At 38.0% G+C, this 27,487-nt stretch overlaps 1 protein-coding gene across 3 annotated transcripts in view; it reads right to left on the reverse strand.

Annotated features, from left to right (window-relative positions):
* The window catches only part of SLAIN1 (SLAIN motif family member 1), a 69,615-nt gene that overhangs the window by 23,586 nt on the left and 18,542 nt on the right, over nt 1-27,487 (reverse strand). For 2 of the 3 annotated variants that reach the window (XM_072622171.1, XM_072622173.1), the window contains exons 3-5: nt 8,839-8,988; nt 7,475-7,624; nt 4,665-5,006 (exon numbers count right to left, since the gene is read on the reverse strand). In XM_072622171.1, coding sequence (XP_072478272.1) covers nt 4,665-5,006; nt 7,475-7,624; nt 8,839-8,988 — 642 coding nt within the window. The remainder of the gene's footprint in view (nt 1-4,664; nt 5,007-7,474; nt 7,625-8,838; nt 8,989-27,487) is intronic. The other variant, XM_072622172.1, reaches the window with a different exon arrangement.

Consider the following 27,487-nt stretch of genomic DNA (forward strand, 5'->3'; position numbering starts at 1 on the left):
CCTCATAAATTTTTAAAAGATTCAAAATTGGAGAACCAAAAAATTTTTAAGTGATTGTACCAATCATCCCTCATGAAAATTGGCACTTCTGATAGCTCTCAAAATTCTGATTCTCAACTACGTAGAGCCCCTTATTGCCAAGACCCCTTTGCCTAGGCTGTTCTCACTGAAAGCCAGAGGACATTTTCTGAGTCCTCTGCTCTCAACACCTCCCTCCACCACAGGCCTTGACTGCTGGAGTCTAGTTTGTCTAGTTCGAAGCTGAATTTCCCCATCTTTAAAAAAAAAAATCCAAGTAAAGGGCTGGGAATGCTGGCTAATCAGCTAATTAGTATTTCAAAAGGCAATGATGCTGTGGTTCTTTGTTCCCTGCCCTACTTCTTTCACTCAGCACCAAAAAGTAGTATATGATGACATATACAGTAGGTGACATCATTCCTAATTCTTAATTTTAAAACTAAGAGTAAGCTTTTATATCTGTTTTCTCAAAACAGATGAAATTAAGTTGCTTTGACTTTCATCTGGCTTTCAATTCATAGAAACATTTTTTTCTATTCTTGACATAGGCCCAAGATAAAAATAAAACAAATCCTTTCAACGTGTCCTGTCAGCATCCTTTCTAAGCTCCAGATTAGAAAACCAGAGTCTGACTGATTCACTGCATTGGTAGCATGAGTGTGTAATGAGAAAGACCGGTCTCAAAAATGATAAAAAGAAAAAAAAAAGAAAAGAAAAGGCAGTTTGGCTATCACCCAGGTCTGACAAGCTATTCCTTTTTGCACTTTCCTACTTATTCAAAGCCCCTACTTCAGGTATCATCAAAAATAACCATAAGAGCAACAACCCACAGGTCTCTTTTACCTCCAACATTACACAATACAACCCAAAGTGACTCGAGTTTTCTAATCACCCACTCCTCTTCCATTTTTTTTAAAAAAGGAAATAATATAGAAATGATCTGCAAACAAAGGGAAAGATTTCTGTTCCATTAACAGACAAGCATTTGGTAATAACCTACTATGTGCCAGGCACTGTGTGTACTGCCCTGGGTGCTGAGAATACAAAGATAGAAGTGCAATCATTCCTATCCTTATCCAATGCATTCTAATTGGACAAACACTGCATATGGAGGCTCAAATAGGTCTCTTTTCATCTAATACCATAATCAAAGCTCCCCCAAACACCTCACTTCATACTATGGTGTCTCCTTTCAGACAGACATCTACATGTCCTCCCCATGGGAATTGTGTACTCTGACCCGGGAATCACCCTAGGCTCCAATAGGTCAGATTTTACCTTATCTTGCCCAGAATCAGGCCTCTACCTGACTTCCCCTTTCTTCTGCTCCCCTTATTGGAAATCTTTCCCCATTAGAATACAAGCTTCTTGAAGGCAGCAATTTCTTACTTGCATGTATTTGTACCCACAGTGTTTAGCAATGTCTGGTACATAGTAAATGCTTATTAAATGTTAGAGAGAGACTGTTATATAAATATATACATACATATATATATACATATACTCATGGCTATATATTTATGTATTGCGCATATATGTGTGTGTGTGTGTGTGTGTGTGAGCATATACATACACATATATACACATTATTTATATACATAACACAAAACAAAGACAAGGTAACTTTGGCAGGCTGGGAGAAACAGGTCATTGGTCATGGAATTTAAAAGAAATCATGAAGAAGATAGCACTTAAACTGAATCTTGTAGGAAACTAGAAATTCCAAGGTGTGGAGGAGAGAAAGAAGTCCCTTTTAGGTCTTGGAGAAAACCAGTGCAAAGGCACCAAATTAGGAGATGGATCATCATGTGTGAAAAATAGTAATAAGGCTGGTTTGGCTATACTGGAGAGTACATAGAGAAAAGTAAGATTTAATTTTAATAAGTCTTTACAGGTGGTAAAGATCTTTAAATTACTGGGGGATTTGTACTTAATCATACTTTGGGGGGTTGGTTATGCCTTTGACAGAAAAACAGAATTCTGAAAGAAGGGTGGTTTGAGGGTTATCAAAAAGATGGTGTGTTCTGTTGTAGACATCTTACATTGGAGCTGCCTATTGTTCACATCAAGCTTCAAGTGTCCAAGAAGTAGTTGGTGATGTGGAACTGGAGCTCAGTATTTAGATGTGGGAGTCATCAATGATGACAAAATGACTAAGCCTATGGGAGTTAACAAGGTCACCATATGACAGTGTATAGAGAAAAGAACTGAGGAAACAGGACAGAGGTTTGGCATCACCCACAGTTAAGGACAAGTCATGGATGAAAATCCAACTAAAGAAAGTCAATAGTGATCAGAGATGCACAAAGAGAAAGCAAAAGAAAATTCAAGACAAAAAGTTAACCACAACTATCTAACATCATTATTATTTTTCCACCTGAATCTTAGTGAAATTAGGTAGGTAAGAAAGTTGCACAAGAAATCCGCCTTTCCCTTCCTTTTAAGAAGAACATTCTAGTTGGTTGAATAAATGCAAGTTTGATCCCTCCTTAAGGGAGGGAATGTAGAAAGATTCTGAAGATTAAGTTAGAACATGAGAAGAAAGGAACGGTTTAATGAACAAAAGGAAGTTGGTGAGAGTAACTAGCTGGGGTTAAACTGCTAAAAATACATGGATGGTATCAAGAAATAAAGGAAGCAAGAAAAACAGAGGAGTGCCTACAAGATAAGGAGAATCATGATTCAGGTAAGAAATAGTTATTGAGCACTTACTAGGGAGAAGACACCAATCTAGGCGATGCAGAATGCTTTTCTGTAGAAAAGATGTGAAGATAGCTGTCTTTTGGAAAGGCTGTCACGTGGAAAAGGTGACTGCGTTTTATACTTGGCTCCAGGAGCAATGGTGGAAATTGCAAAGAGACCAAATATAATAAGCCATCAAAGAAGAACATCCTAGCCATCAGAACTAGCCTGAAATGAGATTATCTGCCTTGGGCTCTAATCCCTTCAAAGGAAGTATTTCAGTCAATGTTAAAGTGACCATGGCAGGGTTTGTAACATGGGGGTTAACGAACTTGGAGTTTGTTTGGGTTTTTTTTGCTGTCTTTTTTCTTAAGATTGGGTCTCCTTATTTTGCCCAAGCTGGAAGGGTGACAGCCAATCATGGGTTCTGCACCACCACTGTTCAGCAAGCTTTGACCTGTTTTCAGATCTGTTTCCAATGTGGTTCAGTTTGCCCTTCATTAGGCATCTTCTTGTACCCCCACCATCCCCACCAAGAGTTTACGATAATGGTGGCAGACTTAATGTGGACACTTGACTTTACTGCTACTGCAACTCACAACTCCTAAATTCACACAATCCATTAACCTCAGCCACCCCAGTAACAGGAATGACAGTGTATGAGCCCACCATGCCTAGTGTGAACTTTTTAAATTTTTGATAGCTGTCTTACAATATAATTAGTCTTCTTTGGAATATTATATGTTTTAATTTTATGTATTTAAAAAGTTATTATGAGAATGGGCAGCTAGCTGGGTTGTACAGCAGATAGAACATTGGGTCTAGAGTCAGGAAGCCTCCTCTTCTTGAGTTCAAATATGACCTCACACATTTACAAGCTGTGCAATTCTGGGCAAGTCACTTAACCCTACTTGACTCTGTTTCCTCATCTGTAAAATGGAAGGAAATGGCAAACCACTCCAGTATCTTTGCCAAGAAAACCCCAAAAGGGGTCATGAAGAGTCAGACACAACTGAAAAATTACTAAACAACAAAAATTCTGACAAGGGCCCATTCACTCCATCAGACTAACAAAGGAGTCCGTGATTAAAAAACAAAAAAAAAGGCTTTTTGAGGGATTTTTTAGAGGGATTCTTTTTTAAAGTATAGGATTAGAAAGGCAATTTCATGATGCTATAAGTATAAAGGTGAATGGAATATAACTTCTGCTCTTGTAAGAGAAGTCCATTAGTCTAAAGAACTATGAGATGGTTGAAGGCAACAGGGGCAGGATGTTCAGAGAAGAGAAATCTTGTCTAGTTGTAGAATGTTTCATTAAAGAAGAGGCATTTGAGTTGGGCATTACAGAAGTTCAATAATCAGAGATCAGGGGAGGGGTTAAGAGAAGATTGGCTTTCCAGATAGAAGGAAGGGATGTTACCACAAAGGCTCAGAGTGGAAAAGAATTGAATTAAGTAACAGCCAGTTGAGTTTCTGTAACTATAGGACATATGGCTAGTGGTCACTGGATGCCAAGTGAATAACAACCGCAACAAAAGATATGCCAAATCAGCAGTCTACCAGTCAAATGCCCAGAATTCAAGCTTCAGTCCTCCTGGCGATAATCTCTACAGATAGCATTTGTGTAGTACTTTAAGACTGACAAAGTGCTTTACAAATATGATCTCATTTGATCCTCACAACAACCCTATGAGATAGATGCTCATATAATCCCCATTTTACAGATAAGGAAAAGAAGTCAGAAAGAAACTGAATGACTAGCCCAGGTCAAAGGCAATTTATTAGTTACCAACTTAGCCAAGAGAATTCAGTCCTCTTAGAACTCAGCTTTTTATAAATAAATAAATGAATGAATGAATGAATGAATGAATGAATGAATGAATGGTTAAATTAGGTGATGTCTATTTTAACTCTAACACTCTAAGATTCTAAAATTGGAAATTTTAAAAAGACATGCAACCTACCTCCACTTGTCCTATTTGGTTGCTGATCTGGAGTTTGGGCTTGAGGTGAATAATACTGTTGCTGCTGGTAATTATTTGAAGGAAAATACTGGGAACTTGTACTCCTTCTACATTCCCGAATGCTAGAGAAAGTCTGTGAGTGTGGAATTCCTCTTTGGAAAGGTGAACATCGAGGAAGACGAGGCTGGGGAGGTGGCAGATGGTCAAACTCTTCATCATCCTCCAAACTGTATCGATCATATTCTTGATCACTAAACGTCCCTTTCTTTCCCGAACTCAACGATATGCCAGAAGTATGCCTTGACACTGATGCTGAAGTGGAAGCATAATCCTGTCGGAGACCTAAGAAAATGACAAAGAGATGGCTTTCTCGAGTGAGGTCCTACAGTCAAGTCAAATTTTAAATGACCATTTGAATTAAGCATATACTGAATATCACCATTTTTTAAAAGTTATGGCAAAAAAAAAAAAAATTGGACTCTCTAGCTTTCCCTTATCTGCAATATGCCCTTCTGCCAAGCCTCAGCTTTGGATCACTCCCACCATACATTGACTTTGAACCTATAATACAGACACTACTGAAGAAGGTGGAGAAAATCATGCAACCATTCTTCCTATGTTCATTATAAATTTATGCTACACAGCCTCAATTAGGCTCTTTCTGTTGCCAGACAATCATCTCTACACCTCCTTTATCAACTCACTCTCCAATTCTTTAGAGACTCTTCTAAACCTTAACATCCCTCCTTAAATCTTCCATGGCTTCCCCTGCCACCACCCTCTTGGCTGAGAATTTTGCCTCTTATTTCACTGAAGAAACTGAGGTCATTCACTTGCAGTCTCTTCTCCCCACTGCCTACTCACATAACTATGTCTTCCCCATCTTCACAAAACCCTCACTTGATCATTCCATCACCAGTATTATCTATAGTCTTCATGTCCTTTGTGGCACTCCTCAAGGCCATTCATGATAGATGCCTCCATTTCCTCTCCTTTTTTTCTCTTCTTAAATACAGTTTCATCCTCCAAGTTCAAGGAAAACTGTTCTCGCCAATGTTACCCATGGTCTTCTAACTGCCCAATCCAACAGCCTTTTTCTCATTCCTCATTCTTCTTGACTTCCTTGCGGCCTTTAATACTGTCATCACCCTCTTCTTGATAATCTCTTCTAAATTTTCATGACACCACTCTCTTCTGGTTCTCCTCCTGTCTAACGACCACTTCCTCTCAGTAGGTTATGTCTACTAACTGTGAGTGTCCACAGGACTCTGTGCTAGGTCCTTGGTAATGTCATCAGCTCCCATGAATTTAATTATCATCTCTATGCTGATGATTCTTAAATCTACTTATTCAGCCCACTTCCCAACTGACCTTCAGTCTCACATCTCCAACTGCCTTTCAAACATCTCAAACTATATGTTCAGTAGACATCTTATATGCAACATATCCAAAACTGAATTTATCTTTCCCCCTAAACCTTCCTTGCAAATTTCCCTATTACTTTGAAGGGCATCACCATCTACTTTGTCTCCCAAACTCATAAAATACAGACACATCCCTCACTCCCCTTAGCTAATCTATTGCCAAGATATATCAATTTCACCTTTGCAACATCTCTCAAATATTGCCCCTTCTCTCTTCTGATATCGCCATCAACCTAATATAGGCCCTCATCATCTCCTGCCTGGATTATTACAACAGTCGGACAGTTGGTCTGCCTGCCACAAATTTCTGCCCAAACTATTCCATCCTCATTCATTTACCAAAGTGAAATTTTCCTGAAGCAAAGGTGCAAGGTGCAACCATGTCACTTCCATACTCAGACTCCACTGGCTCCTTATTACCTCCAATCAATGCAAAATCTTCTGTTTGACACTGAAAGCCTTTCATAACCTATGACACCTTTCCAGTCTCCTTCACCCCACCCTCTTCTATGTAATCTTCAAACAACCTCCTTGCTATTCTACTCCATCTCTCGGGGCTCCAGCAATTTTCTCTGGCTGTTCTCCAAGTCTGTAATATCACCCTTCCCATCTCTGCCTCTTGGCTTCCCTGACTTCTTTCAGGTCCAGTGAAAACTGCACCTTCTACATAAAGCCATCCCCAATCCTCTTAAGTTCTAGTGCCTTCCCTCTGTTAATTACTTCCTATTTATCCTGTATATAACTTGTTTGCATATATTTACTTGTTGTCTCCCCCATTAGATCATGAGCTCCTTGAGGTCCAAGACTATCTTTTGCCTTTCTTTGTATCCTCAGTGCTTGGCACATAAATGGTGCTTAATTAAATCCTTAATGACTGACTCTCTCTAATCACAGAATCTAAGAAAGTAAAGAACTTATAAACAAAAAAAAAAAGGGTATCTTCTGTGACTATCTTAGCTGAGAATCTGCACTTGGAAACTACATATATTATCCTCCATTTAGGATAAACATTTCACATCCTTTACTTATCTATAAAGTGAGAGGCATAATCTAGATGGTTATAGGTTGCCTCTGGCTCTAATTTCTATGATCCTACTCTCTCCTTTTTGCCCAAAGACTTCCAGCAAAAAAGTCTTAAGTCATAACGATATGACAGCATTACACCTTAAAATATAGTTTCCCTATATTTATATATTCAGTAGTTATCCATGGGTAGTTTTCTTAACATTTATATGAAGGAAATGCCCAAAATTTAAAACAGTAGATGACCTTGGATAACTAGAAACCTTTAAACCTGACCTTTATCACTTTTCTTCAGTTAGAACAATAAGACACAAAGACCTTAGCTTTCCAAGCCAAACAGACACATGGAAAAGAGAAACATACTTTCTTCTTGCAGGCGAGCCATGATCTGAACATCAGTGAGGTCCTGTAGTTTATATCCCATGGAGATAGAATCATCCTCCAATTCTGATGTACTCAATTCACTGTCTATGGATGACTGAGGGCTAAGGGGGGAGCCCCTGGAAGTATAACCTAAGAAAAGTAAATATTATTCAGACTTTATATCAATAACTCTTCATATATTCCCTGCTACCCCCAAAGCTAGAACAATTGCCATTCCAGCATTCAACTCTCAGACATAAAGCATGCAATTCAGTAAATGTACAAAAAGCTATTCATGATTTTTCTGGTTCCTCAAGCCAACTTAAACACTTAAAAAATAAAGCCAAAACTTGGCTTCTGGTTAAGAAGTACCTAATTATCTCTCTCTAAAGGGCTGGCATAAAAATATATTGAGCTCTGGGGTGGTTCCCATTTTCCATTGAAGACCACAGATAGTTAACTGTGATGAATAATTCCTGTCATGTTATTAAACTGAAACTTCATTTGACCTACTTATTAAACAGACAACAGTTACAATATCCTGTCTCTAAAATAGTGAGTGATCACATAGAGATATGACTTCCTAAAACTTCCTTGTTTTAACTAAAAAAAAGCATCAGAAATAAGGAGAAACAAAGGAGGGGATGTCCAAAAGACGGTAGAGACTAAGAAACTATGACTAGGAAAGCAGAAAAGTGGTGAGATTAGAGTGATAGCAGATCTGAGACTAATGACTAGATGATGTCAGTCATCCCAGTCTTACTTAAGAAAGCTGTCTGATTTTCTTATACCTGGTTTGATAAATATAGGTGAGAGAGAAAAAGGAGTAACCCAATCAAAGGTTACAGCTTTAATTAGATCTTGCTTTGATGTTTGATATAAAAGGCATATGTGCTACTCAACAACATACTATTTTGTACACACACACACACCTCAAAGAGCTTGATTTAATCAATGTAGAGAACTTTCTTAAGTGACAAACATCACAATCTGTCTGTAACTTAGTAGAGAAGTCTTAGTAGAGAGTTGCCTGAAGCTCAGCTAGCTAAAGTGGCTTGTCCACAGTCACATAGCTAGTAAATAGTCAAAGGATTTGAACTTGGCTCTTCCTAGTTCTGTACTCTATCCATTGCACCAAGCTGCTCCTCTGTACATAAATACTAATCAACACCTAACACTGCTTCATCTGTACAACAGACAACAGATTGAGTCCAAAGTAATGATTTTCATTTTGAACCCAAAGTAGTATCGCAATTATAATGAGATTACCTTTCATCTCTATTTTTCTATGAGACATTCATCCAGGTGGTTTAGTGGCATGATTTTTTTAAAGCATATTAGTAGGTAAAAAGTTAAAATATTACCTGTTTTTTCAGGTGTTAGTATTGCTTTACTGGAGGTTTTAGAGAAGCTGGGAGTATTAAAGCCATTGCTATATGGACTGAGTCTTGCAACAGGGCTATAAGGAAAGGCCAAGGAGGTGGGTGGGGTGAAGAGACTGCGCCATCGGAGAGCTGTCATGGAAGCAAAAAAACAAATGGTGTTAGTGTACAATTTAAGTGCAGACTAATGATGGCCTGACAAAAGCAAAAGAGGGAAAAGAATGAGCTAAAAAAAAGTCAAGTTAGTTAGAATGTGAACTGTCTTCCTTTAATAAGAAAATCATATTTACATCCATGTTGAAATAGAACAACAACTGGCTGATTTATGAATTAGGGTTCTGTTCGCACATCTTTTAGAAAACAAGTTATTCTGTGTGATTCAAGATATGAGTGCCTCAACAAATCAAAATGTATTAATTTTCACATGTTTTTAATAATTACATGCAGTGGTCTAGGTTCAGTTTATGTATATAGGCAAAAAAGCATAAGACCTTGAACATCAGAAGAGCACATCAATTTGCTAATTGTTTCTCTTAGTTGACAAAGAATATCTACTTCATAAATAACTCTGGAGAATCATAAGATACTTTGGAGAATATATAAGATATTTAAACATAAAGATATTTATAATATTTATTATCCTAGAAGATATTATTTGTATTAAATGCTGACAGCTATTTAATTTCTAAAAAATAACTTTCTACTCATTCACACTCAGATTATCTTCCAAGTCAGCATGGCACAGTGGGGGTACTGGGAGTCAGGAAGATCAATCCAATCTGAAAAAACCATTTATCACCTTTCTATGCTGCCAGGCACTGAGTTCAAATTCTAAGAGACATTTAAAAGTTGTGTGATCAGGGACAAGTCACTGCTCTCTGAGCTCGTTTCCTCACCTGTAAAATAGGAGTGATATTCTCACACAGTTGTAATGTTCAAATGTGATGACTAATAAAAAGAACTGAAAACTCTAAAGCAGTAAAGGTCAGTTGTTAGTATTGATACAAAAATTAAAGTTAACCAGTCTAAAAAGAAAAGACAACAAATGATTCTAGTTGGAATTTCTGAATGGCATTACAATAAGGATAACTTATTTATCACAGAAAAATTAAATAATAAAAAAAATGTTTATAATTTTTATTCCATCCATTCAGCAAGCACCTGATATCTTCAAGGTACTACACTAAATGCAGGAAGTACAAAGGGCAATAAGAAACAGAAAAATAGTAAAAGCAGAAAAAAATTATCAACTAGGGTTAACCATAGAGAATGTTACCAATCCATTATAATGGTTGCCAGAAATCAAACTGTCTATAGTATAGATAATTATATATACTATATATAAAATACATACTGGTACATATATTATATATAGACTATATATTATATTTATGTAATATATACACACTAAATCAATATTAAGTATAACATGTATTTTACTTTAAATAGAGAAATCAATCTGATCATCTGGTTTTCCTGTGCACATCTTCATGTGCACAAGATTTTTTTCAACTCTTCCAACAAATAAGTATTCCCTCCTTCCTCCAACTGTTAAACTCTGGACTTCAAGGTCAAAGAAACATAACATGGGCTTATAAATGATATACCAAAAATAAAAGCTTTCTTTTCATTCTTGCTAAGACAATTTACCTAAGCTGTGTGGATACAAGTAAAAACAAAAACAGTTCCTACTCTCAAGGATTTTACAATCTAATGGAATTAGACAATACACTTAAAAAGTCCAAGGGAGGGGGAGCACCAAGGGATATTTTATTTTGTTTTTAAATAAAACAGAGTCACCAGTGGAAAATGTAGAGTTGCTTGGTAAGTTCTGAGCCCTCTGTAAAAGAAAGGTTTTGAGAGGAGTTTATTGCTCTCTGGCTACCATCACATTACATGGATTATGTGATCATATTTTTGGTCAATGTAGGTGAGGAAACTAAGTTAATGACAATATTGTATTTACTGCAGTCACACTTTGAAAGCCTACAGGCTTCAGGAGAGGAAGGAATTTGAATCTAAGCCTAGCTTGTAATGAACATTAGTTCGCATCACTGATTCAACAAGTAATTTGCTGCTACTGGCAAAGTTCCCCAATCACAACTAGCAAATATAATTGAGACACCACTGGTACAACCTGATCTGATGACTGCAAAGACCTGGCATAACATTACCATGAGATCCCTCACTTCCAAATACACTAATGGTCCAAAAATGACAACTAAAATAGGTTTTAAAACAGAAAACATCGGCGGGTCGTCAATATATCTTAAGTGTCTGGGTTTATTATCATAATAATTATTAAAAATCCAATTTCTCCAGTCCCCCCCCAAAAAATACTCTATTAATAGGTTTTTGTGACTACATACTTTCTTCACACTGGCTACATGTTCTCGGGCCACAGATGCACCACTAGTCAACAGCACACACTTATGTTGCACAATAACTACTGTGAACAGGCCCACTGAGCACAAAGCTATGGTTGTTGTGGCTATGACAGCAAGATCCCAAGCTGGGAACACAATTAGTATCTATAGCAAGTAAGAATGTGCGACATTATTCTTTCAGCACAGACTTTTTAAAAGACAGAGAAGAAATTATTCTTGCAGCAGGCTGACAAAGCAGGGATGTTATATTAGTACCCAAGTCTGAACTGGAGGAGAGGGTAAAAAACTAAAGGGAAGTGATTATATCCTAGCTGTTTTTCACTTAAAAGATAGTGCCACTGTTTTAAAACATTAGAGTATTATTTTTATCAAGGATAAACACAACTGCTTTAAAAGAGGGAGGATGGGTTGTCTAAATCTAGAAAAATTATACTTTGATCTGTCTTTTTTTCTGCCTTAACACAGACGTCATAAGATTAGAGGTGGAAGATGATACAGATCAATCCTCTCATTTTATGGATGCAGAATCTGAGGCCCAGAAATAGCTACTTGCTACAGATAATAGTTATCATTTATATAGCATTTTAAAAGACATTATCTCATTTTTTCCTAACAATCCTGGGAAGTAGGTGTTATTATTTTTCCCATTTTACTGATGAGGAAACTGAGGCAGATACAAGTTAAATGACTTACCCAGGGTGAGATAGCTAGTAAGTATCTGAAGCTGGATTTGAACTCAAGTCTTCCTGACTCAGGTTAAGTTTTTTGGGCCTCAGATAACACAAGTAAATAAAAGACGTTTCCAGGATATGAGTCTAGGTCCCCTGACTTCTAACTATAATACAATACTTCCACAACAAGTATTAAATCATTAGATCTCAAAAGAGCCCTGGGAGACAGGTAAACAGCAATCATTAAAATCTGAGTACTATCCAGAGAAAACAGGCAGTGTATGGGTTTCCTCCCAGTTGCAGAACCACACACAAGGTCACTGAAATCGTCATCACTAAAGACCAAGACTGATCTCTTAGAAGAATAATTTTCAAACTTGCTGAGCTTGGACAGACCTCATGTCTGTTCTTGTCTTCATATTTACAGACATAAGTAGAAGAAGACAATGAAATAGACACTAAAGTTCACCTGACAACTTTTTCTTCTGAGGAGCTGCTAAAAGTACCTCAGGGAAGCCCGGAGTTACATAGAACATAATCTGAAATCTAGTCATATAATCCTGTTTTTTTAGTATAGTTGCTATGTTCTAAATATGACTTTCAAGTCATATACATACATTCATGTGTGTATGTGTTTACTCACACATGCAAACATGTGTGTAGGAACAAATACGTTAGCACTAAAAGAATGGTAAACAGAATTCATTACGAGAATTATGAGGATTGCTTTGTTGTCGTGTTCATCCTTTGTTGCTGAAGAAGACCCTGCCATCAGAGAAATGATGACATGACTTGCACTAGACTTTGTTTTGAGTGAGGGAGGGCTGTGCAAAGTGACCAGCCTCACTTCTTCTCCAGAGCCATCTGAATCTGGTGACCAGATATTCATCAGGATGCAATGGGAGACCCTGACCTTTTAGGCTAAGGCTTTTTCAGGTACTTAAAGTGAGGTAATGCCCATTCAATGAATAGGAAAGGTAGTCAGGGGGATGGCTCCTTTAACAGAAAAGAAAAAATAAATAGATAAGTCACTGGGAAGGGAGAGGAAGGGATTACTCAGCTAGCTGGGTCCCAGCTTGGTCTCCTCACAGGTTGTGTTTGTCCTTTGTTTTCAAAGAGGACCATGACATCAGAGAAATGGTGACATGACTTGCACAAGGCTAAATCACCTCAAATTACACCCCGTTGCAACCATTTGTTCATCCCAACAATGAATTTACCCTTATTCTCCATGAGGGCAATCTTATCTTTCAAGGATACAAATTTATTGATTTGTATTGTGTTCTATGTGTGAACCCTACATCTATCTTCAAAGTGAGGAAGCTGACAGGTAAAGTCCTACAGCTACATCTGTATGGTACATAGCACAGCAAGAGGTTTCCTGCAGGCCTGGGCCCTGGATTCTCGTCAGCGTGCAGAATCGCCTCTGCTAATGCAAACTCACACTTCCCTTGCCACTTACATTCCTAAAGAGTTGCTCGAGAGCAGAGGTATCAAACTCTTAACAAAATAAATAAAAATACAATGAAACCTAGACAATATTACATTTTAAAGCAAAGTAAATATGCAGCTGCAAAGATCCTTATGTGGCCCCCTAGTTTTTAACTGAGAATTTGATACCATCCCCTATAATACTTAAAGAGGCCAAGTAACTTGCTCAGAGTCATATAGCCAACATGTGTCCAAGAGGGACTGAACCAAGGTCTTCTGGACTTGAGGATGACTCTCTATCCACTAAGACATGTTACACTTAGGGTGAGTATGATATGATTGAACAACACCAAAAGGCAAACAACACAGTTATTTTTTGTTTAGATTAAAGACGTGAGACAGTGGAATGAATACTGGCTCTGGAATGTGAAAACATGAGTTCAAATTCTGTCTCATGTCACTTGAAATTCTTAGGCCTAAGTTTCTTCATATGCAAAATTAGGCAGTTGAGCCAGTTGGATGACTTCAATGTTCCTAACAATGAAGACCTATGGGCTTATGAATTCAAAATGCTTTAATTTCTCTCCTATGAAAGAGGCACAAAAATTATCTTTTATGGGGAAGAAGTTAGTTTCTAAAAAATATTTACATTGGGATTTCCAATATTATATAAACAGTTTGGAAGAACAGGTTAAAAAACAAAGTCCTGCATCCTTCCACAACACAAATATGGTTTTGATATCTCAACTAGGGGAGAGTCAAAAAAGAAAAAGAAAACTACAGATTTTCATAATGGATAGACATAAAAATGTTAAACCAAATAACAGGAAGATTTCAGCAACGTTTCAGAAAGATACAGTATGACAAGCTTGGATTTCTACCAGTAACACAAGACTGGTTCAATAATATGAAAAATGCAAGCATACCAATAACATTAACAACAAAAAATCATAAGACTATCTATATATATATATGAAAAAAGCTTTTGATAAGATACAACACCCATTCCTATTAAAGAAACTAGAAACCATAAGAATCAATGGTTCTTGCTTAAAATTTTAAGCAGTATCTATCTAAAGGCAAGAGCAAGAATTATCAACTAAAAACTAGTTGAAACAACTTTAGCAAAGTTACAGGATGCAAAATAAACCCACATAAATCATCAATTACCATTTCTACAGATTACTAACACAACCCAGCAGGAAGAGAATGAAAGAAAAATTACATTTAAAAAAACTGCAACGTAAAATACTTGGGAGTATATCTGCCAAGACAAACCCAGGTACTATATAAACACAATTACAAAACACTTTTCATATGAATAAAGACATCTAAACAACTGAAAAATATTAGCTGCTCGAGTGAGCTGAGACAAAACAATAAAAATGACAACTTAACCTAAGTTAATTTACTTATTCAATGAAATACTAATCAAACTACCAAAGAATCATTTTAGCAACAGAAAGAAATAACAAAAAATCATCTGGAAGAACAAAAGGTCAAGAATATCAAGGGACTCAAAGAAAAAAATGTGAAAGAAGGCAATCTAGCAATTCTAGATTTCAAACCACATTACAAAGGAATAATCATCAAAATAGTCTGGTACCGGCTAAGAGATAGAGCAGTCAATCAGTGGAATGGATTAGGTACACAACACACAATAAATGACCAAAATTGATAAACCCAAAGATCCAAGCTTTTAGGGTGAGAACTCAACATTTGACGAAAGTGCTGGGCAAACTGTAAAGCAGTTGGGAAAAAACTAGACACAGACAAAATATCTCACACTGCATGTAGAAAAAACATTTAGACAAAAAGTGATACAAGTAAATTAAGGGAGAATGGAAAATATACCCGTTGATCTACACAGTTTATGACCAAACAAGAGACTGAGAGGATCACAGGAAGTAAAATGGATAATTTTGACTGCATGGAATTGAAATGCTTTTGCACAAACAAAACTAAGACTCAAAATCAGAAGCAAAATGGGGAATTGGGGAAAAAATTTTAAAGCAAATTTCTCTGATAAAGGCCTCATTTCTCTAATATATGTGGAACTGAACCAGATTTATAAAAATAAGACCCATTCCCCAGTTGATCAATGGTCAAAGGATATGAACAGGCAGTTTTCAGAAGAAGATATCAATCAAAGATGGTGGAGTAACAATGACTTTGTAGAGTGCTCTTCCCAAGCCCAGCCAAATACCTGCAAAAATGACTTCTGGAACCCACAGAATGACAGAGTGAAAGCAAATCTCCAGCTCAAGACAGCCTGGAAGGTCACAGGGAAGTGTCTATCATGCCATTCTGGGAGCAGAGAGCAGTCCAGTGTGGGTCAGGTCGGCACAGTCAGGACCTGAGCAGGCCTTGGGGGGACTGAATCTTGGACACCTGTGGAAGTTTCCAGATATCATGACCCCAAAATGTTAAGGACAAATTGGAAGGTCGGTGGAGAAAACCCATGAGACCAGTGTGAGAGAGTAGAGTGATCTGGCCGCAGGGCAGCAGAGCAGGGAGGTGGTAGAAGAAACGTGGCAACTGCAGCCACTGTTTCTAGGCCCACAGATTGTGGGGAGATCAAGTAGTTGACAGCCCTCCACCCCTATTGGAAGCAGAGAACTACCTTGACAAAGAGCTCAAAAGTCAAGTAAATGACTAGGGAAATGTACAAAAACTGGAAGAAGAATCAGATGAGAATCTTACTTTGGTGACAAGGAAGAGCAAAATATTCAAACAGAAGATAATAAAGTCAAGCCTCCTAAAAAAATTATGAATTGGTCTCAGGCTATGGAAGAGCTCAAAAAGGATTTTGAAAATCAAGTAAAAGAAGTAGAGCAAAAATTGAGAAGAGAAATGAGAGTGATGCAAGAAAATCATGAAAAATAAGTCAACTGTTTACTAAAGGAGACCCAAAAAAATGTTGAAGAAAATAACACTTTAAAAATAGACTAACTCAAATGACAAAACAGATCCAAAAAGCCAATGAGAACTATGACCTAAAAAGTAGAAATGGCCAGGTGGAAAAGAAGATCCAAAAGCTCACTGAAGAAAATTCCTTAAAGATTAGATGGAACAAATGGAAGCTAATGACTTTATGAGAAACCAAGAAATTAGAAAACAAAACCAAAGGAATGAAAAAAATAGCAGACAACATGAAATATCTCATTGGGAAGACAACTGACCTGGGAAATAGATCCAGCATAGACAATTTAAAATTATGGTACTACCTGAAAGTCATTATCAAAAAACTGAGCCTAGACATCATCTTGCAAGAAATTACCAAGGAAAACTGCCTGATGTTCTAAAACTGGAGGGTAAAATAAATATTGAAAGAATCTACCAATCGCCTCCTGAAAGACATCCCAAAAGGAAAACTCCTAGGAATGCTGCAGCCAAATTACAAAGTTCCCAGGTCAAGGAGAAAATATTGCAAGCAGCCAGAAAGAAACAATTCAAGTATTGTGGAAATACAGTCAGGATAACACAAGATCTAGCAGCTTCTGCATTAAGGGATCACAGAAATTGGAATATGATTTCCAGGTCAAAGGAGCTAGGATTAAAACCAAGAATCACCTACCCAGCAAAACTGAATATAATACTTCAGGGGAAAAAATGGTCATTCAATGAAATAGAGGACTTTCAAGCATTCTTGATCAAAAGACCAGAGCGGAATAGAAAATTTGACTTTCAAACACAAGAATCAAGAGAAGCATGAAAACGTAAACAAGAAAGAAAAATCATAAAGGACTTACTAAAGTTAAACTGTTTACTTTCCTGCATGTAAAGACAACATTTGTAACTCTTGAGACTTTTCCCAGTATTTGAGTAGTGGGAGGGATTATATACATATAGACAGAGGGCACAGGGTAAGTTGAATAGGAATGGATGATATCTAAAACAATAAAATTAAGGGGTAAGAGAGGAATATATTGGGAGGAAAAAGGGAGAAATGGAATGGGGCAAATTATCTCTTACATAAAAGAGGCAAGAAAAAGCTTTTTCAATGCAGGGGAAGAAGAGAGAGGCGAGAGGGAAAAAGTGAACCTTACTCTCATCACATTTGGCTTAAGGAGGGAATGACATGCACACTCAATATGCTATGAAAAATCTATCTTACCCTACAGGAAAGTAGGGGAAAAAGGGATAAGCAGGGTGTGGGAGGGATGATACAAGGGAGGGCAAATCGGAGGAGAGGTAATTAGAAATAAACACTTGAGGAGGGATAGGGTCAAAAGAGAGAACAGAATAAATGGGGGACAGGATAGGATGGAGGGAAATATCTTTCACAACATAACTTTTATGGAAGTCTTTTGCCTAACTACACGTGTATAACATAAATCGAATTGCTTGCCTTCTCAGTGGGGACGGGTGGGGTGGGAGGAAGGGAGAGAAGCTGGAACTGAAAAGTTTTAAAAATGAATGTTAAAAATTGTTTTTACATGCAACTGGGAAATAAGATATACAGGCAATGGAGTATAGAAATCTATCTTGCCCTACAAGAAAATAGAGGAGATGCGGATGAGAGAAGTATGATAGAAGGAAGGGCAGATTTGGGGGAGGGGTAATCAGAATGCATGCTATCTTGGCGTGGGTGGAGGTGAAAGAAAATATGAAACTCAAAATCTTGTAGAAATGAATGTTGAAAACTAAAAATAAATTTGATTTTCAAAAAAATCAATAGTCATAAAAAACTGTTCCAAATCACAATTGCTTAGAGAAATGCAAATTAAAGCAGCTCTGAGGTACTTCACACTTATCAGATTAGCTAACATGACAGAAAAGGAAAATGACAAATGCTGGAGAAATATGGAAAAATAGGTACAATGATGCACAACTGGTAGAATTATGAATGAGCCCAACCATTGTGAAGAATAATCTGTAACTATGCCCAAAGGGCTATAAAACTGTGTGTACCCTTTGACCCAACAATAGTACTACTAGGTCTATATTCCAAAGAGATTTCTTTTTTAAAAGTAGGACTTACGTATACAAAAATATTTATAGCAACTCTCTTTGTAGTGGCAAAGAATTGGAAATGAGGAGGTGCCCATCATTTGAGGAATGGCTGAATAAATTGTGATATATGATTGTGCTCTAAAGGAAATGAATGTTTTCAGAAAAATCTGGGAAGACTTATGTGAACTCATACAAAGTGAAGTGATCAGAACCAGAAAAACACTGTACGCAGTTATCAGTAATATTGTAGGAATGATCAACTGAGAAAGACTTAGCTATGCTGATCGAGGCAATAATCCTAGAAAATTCCAAAGGACCCATGATGAAAAATGCTATCCACCTCCAGAGCAAGAACTGATGAACTCTGAGTGCAGATTAAAACTTTCGAGGTCATGTGTATACAAGCGTACACACAGAGTGACTGAAAAGTAAAGTCGGTACAATTTTAAATTTAAAGATGCACTGACTTTAGAGATACCCAGAGGGTACACATATACATTCAAGTTGAGCATAATTCATAGAATATAATTTTATAGAATTAGAAATAAAATTTAGAATACAAGTTACTCTAAGACAGGGAGCTACTTTTGTCTTTTCCTCCCAAGGCTGGCACAGTGTCTGGCACATGGTAAATGCTTAATAAAAGGACCATATTACTTAGTAAAAGTAGTGCAGTCAGGACCCTCATAATACTCCAAGACTGATCAGAATGATAACATGTAGACAGCGCCTTCATTAGCTCAACCCAACCACTACTCCAGTCTCTAACCGAATGCTGTTTTCAGCAGTGGCTGGGGTTAACATACATTACAGAAGAGCTGACGCGTGCAAAAGGCTAGCCACTGTTGAGTTGCTATAGGAGCTGTAGGAAAGCACTACACACTCCAGTTAGCAGTAAAGCTAGTTAGCAAAGAAGCAACAAAGCCCTCCTAGTTTATATAAACTCCACTCTTCTCAAGGCAAATATGTGACTTTGCTCACAAATTCTTTACATTCAGGGTTTATTTCTATAAACTCTACTGTCCAAAAAGTAGAGCTAAGTAAAAGGAACACTTTCAAATTCTTCCCAGTGGCTTTAATACTGGTCACATATAGAATAGTCTGGAGGGTCTTTCTGGCTTTAACTTTGTGCCTCCCCCAATGTTGCCCTCCCAAAATCTACAGGATGTGCTAAAGCTCTAAAAATTGAACTTGTTAAATGAAACAAGGTGAAAAGAAGTCACTTTCAGAGTTGGACTGGCTTGCTTTCTTCATTCTTTTACATTGTCAATAGAGGACAATAGCCCAAAGAGTAATAAGCATGGTGTATAGCTAAACAAAGCCAGCTGATACATGTTAGTACCAAACTTTATGTGTTCTTTCTCCCTCTTTTTCTTACTAAGCACAACTTGCTAGTCCTTTCAAACATACAACAAAATTATGTAAATTTCTTTTTTTCCCCATTTTTTCTCCCCTCTTCTGAATGTGCTGCCAGAATTAGACATTAGAATGAGAACCAAAGACTTTGTTGTTCTTCTCATGAAGTTCCCTCAAAGAATATATGGGAAATTTCAGAAATTCAGAAACAGAAATTTCAAAAACAGAAATTGTTTTCCTATAATTCTGTTGCCATTTCTTCAGATGTAACTTTTAAAATTGATACAGTTCACACTGGCATAGCACACTACGCAGTTACAAAGTACTCTTCCAATGCATGACTTCATTTATCCACCAACTTGGCTAGATAGGTAATACAAGTATTATCGTCATATCCATCTTACAGATGAGGAAACAGATTCATTGGCTTATCCATTCTAGGGTACAAAGCTAGTGGCAGAGTCAAAATATGAACAGGGATGTTCTGAATCTTTAAAATATTATAAGAAATATACTTAAAGTTTTGTGAAGAGAATTTTGTAAACATTTAAGCATGATAGCTGCTTCACATACCAGACATTTAGTTGGGAAGACTTTCACTCAAAGCCCACACCTCTGTAGCCTACACCTCTGTAGCCTACTAACAGTGTGATCCTAGGCTAGTCCCTTACCTTCTGACTGACTTTGACAATTCTCTTTAGATCAAATTTCAGGACAATTGTTATAAGGATTTTTTTAAGGGAAGCTTCCTATAGTGATGACCTACACATAGCATGGCAGAACAAACCTATATAAATGTAAGTCATCATCATATCATATCACACACACACACACACACACACACACACACACACACACACACACACACAGCCTGGACAAGTGGATATTTATAAGTCAGCTATCTACTTCTGTCTTCTAAACTATACAAGTGATTCCATAAACCAGCTAGACTGGTATTCCATAGCATCTCCTATCTTGAACTAAAGATAAAGAGCAACATAAGACTTTCATCTGGAACGGACCTCAGGTTGGTGAATTCAACCTCCTGACTTTTACTGATAAGGAAACTAAGGCACAGAGAGGTAAAATGTCACACAGTTCCACAGCCAGCAAATGAATGAGAGAGTATTGTAAATAAGTTCTTCTTACTTCAAGGCCAGCAATCACCTACTGTGCCATGGGACTTAATGGTTACATCAATTGGAAAAGGAAATACCTAGTTTTTCCACAAGTCTATTCTGCTACCAAGGGAAAGCAGTTTGGTTTCAAGGAGTCTCCTCCTTAGATCTGAGGCTCTCAAAATGGTCTGAAAGTCTTTCAGGAGGCCTATAAGGTCAAAGCTATTTTTGTAATACTAAGATGTTTTGATTTCTAATACGATATATAACAATAGCTATAAACCACATAAGCAAAAGTTCTTGGGGAAGTATCTTTAATGATGTTTAAGAACGTAAAGAGATGGAGCAGAGCCAAGATGGCAGAGTAGAAAGATGCACATACTCTAGCTCTTCCCCCACAGTCCATAAAATAGCTGTAAAGAAAGACTCTCAACAAATTCTAGAGCAGCAGAAGCCACAGAATGACAGAGCGGAGGAGATTTCCAACCCAAGGTGACCTGGAAGACCAACAGGAAAGGTCTGTCCACAGGATGTGAAGAGGAACACAGCCCAGAGGCTGGGCTACACCGGGAGGAGCGAGCAGGCCTCAGGGGTGGCAGCAGCAGCAGAGGTTAGCAGATCCTTCAACTCACAGGCAACAAAGACACTTCAAAGGTCAGTGAGAGGGCTTTTCCAACTTGGGGAGAAGGGATCAGGGTCCACACCTAGTCCAGACCCCAGGCAATGGTTGTCTGTGGAGGCTGGGGTGCTGGTGACCCCAGCAGGCAGCAGCCAGCTTCCACCATTCCAGTTAGAGCACTCAGCATAAAGCCCCGGAGGGAACTGAACAGCTGATCTAACCTCAGCCCTGAGTGGTGGCCCCACCCCCACCTAAAGTCCCTGGAGGAAATGGGCAGCTGATCTGCACCTCAGCCACTATCCAGGCAGTAAACTCCTCTCCCTTGATTGTGCCACCTTGGAGGAACTGAGATCTTACATGTGCCCAGAGGATGAGGATTCAGATAGCAGCTTGTTAAGTCAAGAAATACAAAAGTAATGAATATTGTCAGGCAGTCAGTCAACAAACATTTATTAAAAACCTACTCCCAGGTACTGTGTTAGGTTCTAGGGATACAAAAACATATAAAAACAAAGACAGTCCCCTGCCTTCAAGAAGTTTATGATCTAACAGGGAAAGACAATGCACACCAAAAAAAACTAAAAATAGGGGAGGAGGGCATGATGGAGAGATCTAAAGAATTCCAAAAATAGTAAAGCTGAAGGGAAATGTAGAAGAAAAACTGTGATAAGATCTCTCTTTAATAGAGGCCCTGGAGCCCATTGCCTTGTCCTCTAATCAGAGGGTATAATCAGAAGGGCAGAGGGTACTGATAAAATATGAATACAAGGCAGACTTAATCTTACAGGACAGTGACATTTCCCAATGACAAGTTTCCTGAGGAAGGAAGAAGGAAAGATGGAGAATTCCAAAAAGAGTCCAAAAGCATTACAGCTGCTGGGAACTGCATACCATTGCACACAATTTGAAAGTGGTATGAATGTCTTTCAAATGGAGGAGAATAATGCACAGAAGAAATATAGGAAGTCTAGGAAAAAAACAGGATTTGTTTTTGTAAAAGGTACATCTTTTGTGTGTGCATGTGTATGTGTATGGGTATGTACAAGCTGGTTCAACCCTATGACTTCATCCATATTGGCAACCCCGAGCATGAAAACTCCTTCCATCGATACAGACTGGCAACTCATTTATAACTTGCCAACTTAAGTTACCTAAGGCGCTAACTTGCCCTCATCACACAGTTAGTATGTGTCAGAGGCAAGAATTTAACCTGGATATTTCAGGAAGAAAGATAGTACAGTGGAATAAGCTCAGAAGACTTGAATTCAAATCCCACCTCCAATGTTTACTTTGTTACTTTAGGTAAGTCCTTTCCAATCCCTTGGCCTCAGTTTCTTTATCTGTAAAACTAAGAAGTTGAGTTAAATGGCCTCCGTAGTTCCATCCAACTCCACATCTATCATGCCATAATTTTCATTCCAAAATTGGTGCTACTATGCACAATATCCTCTCAAAGAAACAATTACAAACACAGAAATGACAAGGTAAACCAGAAGTTTAGGTGTGCCTGATTCCTAATCCAAGATAAACATCCAGGAATAAAACTCAAGAAGATTCCATATGATGAAAAGGACAATATGAAAAACACAGAAATGAACTAAGGAATCAGAGACGGCAGTTTACAGAAAGGTGCCTCGATGGACAACCTTTGGAGATTGTCTCATCAAAAAAAAAAAAATGGTTTATAAAGATGAACTAGAGCCTTTCCATTTCTGAATCCATCCTCCCTAAGCCCCATAGTGAACATTCTGCAATGAGAACACTGATTACGTTGTATCTCCAAAGTGATAGCATTATGACCTAATAGCTTAGAACCTGTTAAACCCAACGTAAATCAAAATTGTCTATAACTCCCTAAAGTGCACATTTTAAAATTTCAAATGTATTCAGGAGAAGCTTTTCAATACCACTTTATAGTCTTCAATATTCTGCTGTTATCAAGTGTTATAAATATATAATGAGACTGAACAGATCGAAGTCTGTTTTGTTTTTGAAAATATGAATGATATGAGGAGTTCAGTTATATTTTAAACAACCATCACTTTGACAAAGTGTTCAGAATAGAAGCCATCTGAAAAATCTCAGTAGAAGAGGGAAATAGTGATGAAATCATACAGTAAATATGAGAGAATTGGGTAAAAAGACATTTCCAGATTCACCCAAGTGGAAATGAACGTGAGAATTGGCCAAATTATCCAGTAATGTTTTCTTTGACATTAAACCCACCCCCAGAATATAACTTCCCATTCTAGAAGATGGCCACTTCGAAGTAGTCATCATATTATAATGATTCTATCTCCATGTCCTTCCAATCTGTAAGTTTCCCTACACTATGCGTACTGTTGGACGCACACTGTAGCTTTCAGGTTCTAGTGGGTATCAATTAAAAATGTTCTAGTTCACACTGTTCCCCAGTATCTTGGGTCAAGCAAATTCTAGAAATCCTACCTTCCCATCACCTATCACAACCAGGCAGAAGCACCAATAATCCCCCTTAAACGTATTCCTCTAAACTTGCCTTTTTCTTCTGAGGGTACAATATCTGTAGGCTCCTAACTTTAGAAGCATTCATACATGTCTCCTTTTGCTTTATATCACTTATATTTCCCATTTTATCCCTCTCCCCTAAGCCCTCTCAAAGTGGATGAAAACAGAAAGAAAAAAAATTCAGCAAAACTTATCTTTAAAAAAATCTGACATTCAGTGTTCTGTACCTATGCTGCCCTCCCCAACTCAACCCTATCCAGCCAAAGAAGTAGCAAAAAAAGAGAGGAGTCTTCCTTTCTCTTTGGTGACAAGCTTTTTCATTATAATTTCAAAGCATCCAATTCTTAGCTGTTATTGTTGCCGTTCTGCCATTCGTACTATTTTAGTCATCATGTATATTGTTTTTCTGGTTCTGTTTATTTCACTCTGCATCACCACCATGGCGTCTTGTTTTCTAAAGATGATCTGAGGTCCTTTATTTGCTGTATCCAGTGTCACTTATCATGTGTTTTCTGAATCAGGGTGTTCAGATGTTTTTTATATGTCATGCTCTTCTGGGAAACCTGTGATCTCTACATTGTCTCTACATAGCCTGTCTTAAAGTCTAATATAGCTAATTTCTTAGTGTTAGCTAGTATAGAAATTACATGTTCTTTTAAATACTGCTGCCTTTTGTTTCTCTTCTCCTGGTTTTCTTTTGTTTATTTTTGGGTTCCAAATTTATTCATCTTTCTTTGAAGAGACTCTCCAATATGGATCCAATTTTTTCTCAAGTTCCATCTGAGTTTTTTAAAATTTCTGTTGTTCAGACATTTTTCAATCAAGTCCAATTCTTGTGACATCATTTGGGATTTTCTTGGCAAAGAAACTAGAATGGTTTGCTATTTCCTTCTCCAGCTCATTTTGTTGAGAAAACTGATACATACAAAGTTAAGGGACTTGCCTAGGGTCACACAGCTAGAAAGTGACGCCATATTTGAATTCAGGAAGATGAGTCTTTCCAGGCCCAGCACTCTATCCAGAGTCACCCAGCTGCCCTGTTTTTTTTTTTTTTTGCTGGGAGTTATAAATTCTGATATTCATTTCTTATTTTTTTCCTCTTAGATGTATTATCTTACGAACCATTGTAGAATTCCATGAGATTATTTTCTCAGAAAGCATTTAATTTTCATTTGTCTTGTAAAATTTGTTATCAATTTTATAATCTCTCCATGGATTTAGTACTCACCTTTCCTTCTGCTTTCTAGGATCCTCTCTGTTGATTTATCTGTTTAGGCAGAGGGTTTTTGCTGAGTTTTCTTCCTATTAAAATCTCTTAAAATCAACCTTTTCCCTCCCTCTACAATCTTTTGTTGCTTTCTACTCCTTCCCTCTTTTATTGAGCTAGACTGCAAAGTTGTCTAAGCCTCCTCCCATACTGAAATTTAGTGTTTACTGGGTTAGATTCCTGCCCTTAGTAGCCTAAGGGGGGAGGACACACACACACACACACACACACACACACACGCACACACACACACACACAAAACACACACACACACACACACAGGTTTCAATCCCCTTTCCTTCAAGCCCAGTGCAGCCATGCACACTGGCTCAGTTCTTTGCCCCAGTATTGGCTTGAATCCCTTCCTTCTCTTCTGTGGCTGGACTAATTACTCACTGCTACTTCCTGCAGGTTGGGAGGAGGACCAGGCGCATGTTCTGGACAGTCTCCACAGATATCCCTAGGGCTGGGCTAGGGAATCCAAGGATCTGTTCTGTGAAGTTTGGATTCAGCCAAAGGGCCACACTTGAGGACCTAGAGGGCCACAGGTTCCCCATTCCTGTCCTGTGGTATCCCTAAGGGCAACCCCACATAGGAGACAGCCCACTTCCTGCCCCACCTCTCCACCTGCCGCCTTGTTGCCTTAAAGTAGTGAGCGGAGGATGCAATATACACACAAAGTCTTCATAGGAAGGAAAGGATCTAAATATGAACCCAAAGCACAACTTCACAGGGTCCATTTGCTCTTTCATGCAGGGATCATGCAGGTCAGGCAGGAAGGCTTAGTGAACACTAAGGATAAGCATTCTCTAATGTAAGTTTATAAGGATTTTACCTTGATCAGATTCTCTATTTCCTTTCCCCATGAATACAGCTGTAATTTTTCTATATCAGATATATAATGACTCTTTTGGGGAATTTCTAAAGTCTGGAGAAAATCTACCATCTTTCTGGGGCCAAGAACCAACAGTCTTGAATATTCTTGATGCTTTCCCTCTGTCTCTCAATACATCATCTATCAGCTATAATGCCTCATCAAACCTGCCTCCATACTCTCAAATCTGTGCCCTTCTCTCCATTCATATGGCTACCACCCTAATTCAGTCCGCATTACCTCTTTGTCTGGACATCTATAACAGTCTACTAATTGGTGTCCATGCTTCCAGTAATTCTCCTCTCTAATCCATCCCCTCCACAGAACTACCAAAATAATAAATCAGACCAGGACATCCAGTGGCTCCCACTGCCTATAAAATAAATAGATAAATTCCTTTTCTGCCATATAAGGCCCCCATATCTGACTCCACCTGCCTTTCTAATCTTGTTTCACAGACCACATTCTAGATAATCTGGACCATTAGCTCCTTCCCAAACAACATGTTATCACTTGCTTCTGCATCTCTGCATAAAGCTCCTCTCCTCCCCCCATGCCTGCAATGTACTCTTTTCAACTTTGACTTCTCAGAATCCTTGTCCTCCACTTAGACTAGGCTCAAGGATTATCTCTCCACTGACATTTTCCCCAATGTTCCTTCCTCCCCATTCTTGCAGTTGTTCATCTCTTTTCCTCTTCAGTTTTCCTTTTGGAACATACATGTGGTGCCTCATAAGTGTAGGAACTGTTCTGGTCTCATCTTTGTAGCCATGGTACCTTCCATATGGAAGCTTGGTAGCTGTTTGCTAAACTGAACTAAAGTTCATTAAAAGTAGGACTGAAAAAATACAAAATGGTCCTTTTAGGATTTTAAGATACCCATGAAAAGATGCCCACTGGCTCATCTTAATATTTCAACTGAGACTTCCCAGAAGGCCTAAACTCCAATCCAAACTAAGAAAAATTACATACTGAAGAAAAATTAGAGAAAGTTCCCAGCAAGTTGCTTCTATAGGCATCTGAGCAAGCAGTAGTTCACAATAACTAATGTATAAGTAACTTCATGTTTTCTTAAGAAATACCTCTCTAATCAAAGTGAGAAAAGAAATCAAGCACTCTATATGTATACATGCATACATAAAGATACAGATGTGTACATACATAGATCCATACAGAAATCTGTACACATACACATATCTCTGGGAGTGTGTGTGTGTGTGTGTGTGTGTGTGCGCAAGTGCACACACACGCACACACAAAAGCCCACAGGGGTAGAACACAGACACCTAAGTCAATCCCTTGGGAACATGGTCCTCTGTCAAGTTCACCCAGTGTTACTCTAATCTCTAAGGCTAAGAAGCAAGTATAATGGATAGTAAAGATTTCACACAGACAGCTCTTCCTCCCCACCCCCACCAAGGCTCTAAATCTAAAATTAAAATGGCATGCCAGAAAGTAACAAGTA

The sequence above is a fragment of the Notamacropus eugenii genome, chromosome 6 (genome assembly GCF_028372415.1).
Source record: "Notamacropus eugenii isolate mMacEug1 chromosome 6, mMacEug1.pri_v2, whole genome shotgun sequence".
NCBI classification, from domain to species: domain Eukaryota; kingdom Metazoa; phylum Chordata; class Mammalia; order Diprotodontia; family Macropodidae; genus Notamacropus; species Notamacropus eugenii.